Source organism: Palaemon carinicauda, chromosome 36 (genome assembly GCF_036898095.1).
Source record: "Palaemon carinicauda isolate YSFRI2023 chromosome 36, ASM3689809v2, whole genome shotgun sequence".
Taxonomy (NCBI): domain Eukaryota; kingdom Metazoa; phylum Arthropoda; class Malacostraca; order Decapoda; family Palaemonidae; genus Palaemon; species Palaemon carinicauda.
In genome coordinates, this window is record NC_090760.1 from 4,788,690 (window position 1) to 4,791,189 (window position 2,500).

Here is a 2,500-nt window from a genome sequence, read left to right on the forward strand (position 1 = left end):
TATATTTATATATCTAATATATAATATATATAATATATAATATATATATATATATATATTTATATTTATATATATATGTATTAAATATGTTAAAAAAATTCAATAAGTTAAGCACTCTACCACCCATATTTTTAATATCTCTCTCTCTCTCTCTCTCTCTCTCTCTCTCTCTCTCTCTCTCTCTCTCTCTCTCTCTCTCTCGTCCTGTTCCCAATTATCATTTCCTCCCAAGCACTCGATTCACTCGAGAAGCTAGAAATAATTTACAAGCAAAGAATAACAAATTTGCAAATCGAAGGGTTGAAATCTCCAGTGCATTCAAGTAGCAAATAAGAAAAAACATATATAAAAAAGACAATCAAATCTGACGCTGACAGTTCTGAATGCAAAAAATATTAGCCAATGACAAAATTACTTGCGAAATTATTCATTATGAAGGAGCTCCACTGCACTGATGTTCTTTGAAATTGAGAAAGAGAGATATTATTGTTATTATTATTATTATTATTATTATTATTATTATTATTATTATTATTATTAATATTGATATTGATATTGATATTGATATTGATATTGATATTGGTTTTGATATTAATATGAATATGATATTATTATTATTATTATTATTATTATTATTATTATTATTATTATTATTATCATTATTTTATTATTATTATTATTATTATTATTATTATTATTATTATTATTATTATTATTATTATAAGGTAACCTAAAAACCTAGTTGGTAAAACAGGATGCTATAAGCCCAAGGGCTCCAACAGGGAAAAATATACTGGAAAGGAAATAAGGAAATAAACAAACATATGGGAAGTAACCCCAGACACTTATGAAATGTCTGAGGCCTTTGTCTCGCAGTGGACTAGAAACAGTTGCATTTGGTTTTGAATAAATGATATTAAATGTCTTAAGATCAATAACAATGGTGAAATATCGCATTTATTAGATCAAATTAAAAAGAAATGTCTGATAAATGTTGTTGGAAACATTTTTAAAAATAAAGTGACAGATACGTCGAAAAATACCTGTCAATCATCAATTCACTATGTTTTAGGTTACGTCATAATTGATTGATTGATTGAGTTACCTGGCATTCAGTCAATTAGATTACGTCATTAACGAGGTAACGAGAGTATGGAATGATAAAATACTCTGCAAACAAATAAAAAATGAAAATAATCAATACAAATCAAAATCAAAATTTTATGCCATGATTCTGAAAAAAAACTGATATGATAGAACTATTATGTTTCTCATTAAGTTTTTGGTTACGTCATAAACGATGTAACAAGAGTATGGAATGATAAAATCCTCCGCAAACAAATAAAAAATATAAATATAAATACAAATCAAAATCAAAATTTTATGCCCTGATTCTGAAAACGAAAGTGATTTGATGGAATTTGGAATGTTTGAGAGAAATTGTTCTTAGTGACACGTTATCTCACTTGATTTATTTATGAAACTCTATAATACATTTCTCTGCTGTATGTTTCCGATATCTCAAAGAAATTTAAAAGGATACACATTTCCATATTGTATCCGGGATACACCAGGATATGAGTTCGCAACAATATGAGATTTAGCCATTTTATTATCCAAGGATATAAAAACAATGTTTCTAGGTTAAATTACCCATGTATTCTACACATACTTTAAATATATATGCACAACCAATAATGAAACTGATTGTTTTTAAAGAATGACGAAAGGTTTAAAATAGTTACATTCATAATAAATACATTTGTTTGTACATGGAAAAGATAGTATATCCTTATTTTACCCGCATTACAAAGGGCATCCGTTTTAAGCACCAAAAAATAATATTGGAACCATCAAAGAAACCCGTGGATCTAGCAGTTTAAACATATCTTCTAATACTAAGTCCTGTGCTACCATGCCCTGATGACCTGATCCCACTTCTTCCACTTGTTTTTGAAGAGTACATATTTCCAGATCCATTGCCAAGTATTCCACTACCACAGTTTTGCGTTCTTCCTCCCAAGGAGCCTCTAAACCCACTGTCAAATCCTTATCCTTGCGAACCATATCCACTGCCCTGATTGGAAGATCCAAACGATCCTTTGTTGGAAGAACCAAATGAACCTCCACTGTTACCTCCATGGCTACCTCCACTACCAGAGCCGTAGCCGCCACTTCCAGTGTTAGATCCAAAGCCTCCTTTGTTGGAAGAGCCAAAGCTTCCTTTGTTGGAAGAACCAAATCCACTTCCGATTCCTCCTCCATGGCTTCCCCCACCACTGGAGCCATAGCCTCCACTTCCAGTGTTAGATCCAAAGCCTCCTTTGTTGGAAGAGCCAAAGCTTCCTTTGTTAGAAGAACCAAATCCACTTCCGAAACCTCCTCCATGGCTTCCCCCACCACCGGAGCCATAGCCTCCACTTCCAGTGTTAGATCCAATGCCTCCTTTGTTGGAAGAGCCAAAGCTTCCTTTGTTAGAAGAACCAAATCCACTTCCGAT

At 32.0% G+C, this 2,500-nt stretch overlaps 2 protein-coding genes across 2 annotated transcripts in view; both read right to left on the reverse strand.

Moving 5' to 3' along the window:
• The window catches only part of LOC137628357 (keratin, type I cytoskeletal 9-like), a 246,617-nt gene that overhangs the window by 69,266 nt on the left and 174,851 nt on the right, over window positions 1-2,500 (reverse strand). The gene's annotated exons all lie outside the window — the stretch shown is intronic.
• The window catches only part of LOC137628301 (uncharacterized), a 1,535-nt gene continuing 1,085 nt past the window's right edge, over window positions 2,051-2,500 (reverse strand). The window contains exon 2 of the mRNA XM_068359461.1: window positions 2,051-2,500. This exon is cut by the window's right edge and continues 404 nt beyond it. Coding sequence (XP_068215562.1) covers window positions 2,051-2,500 — 450 coding nt within the window.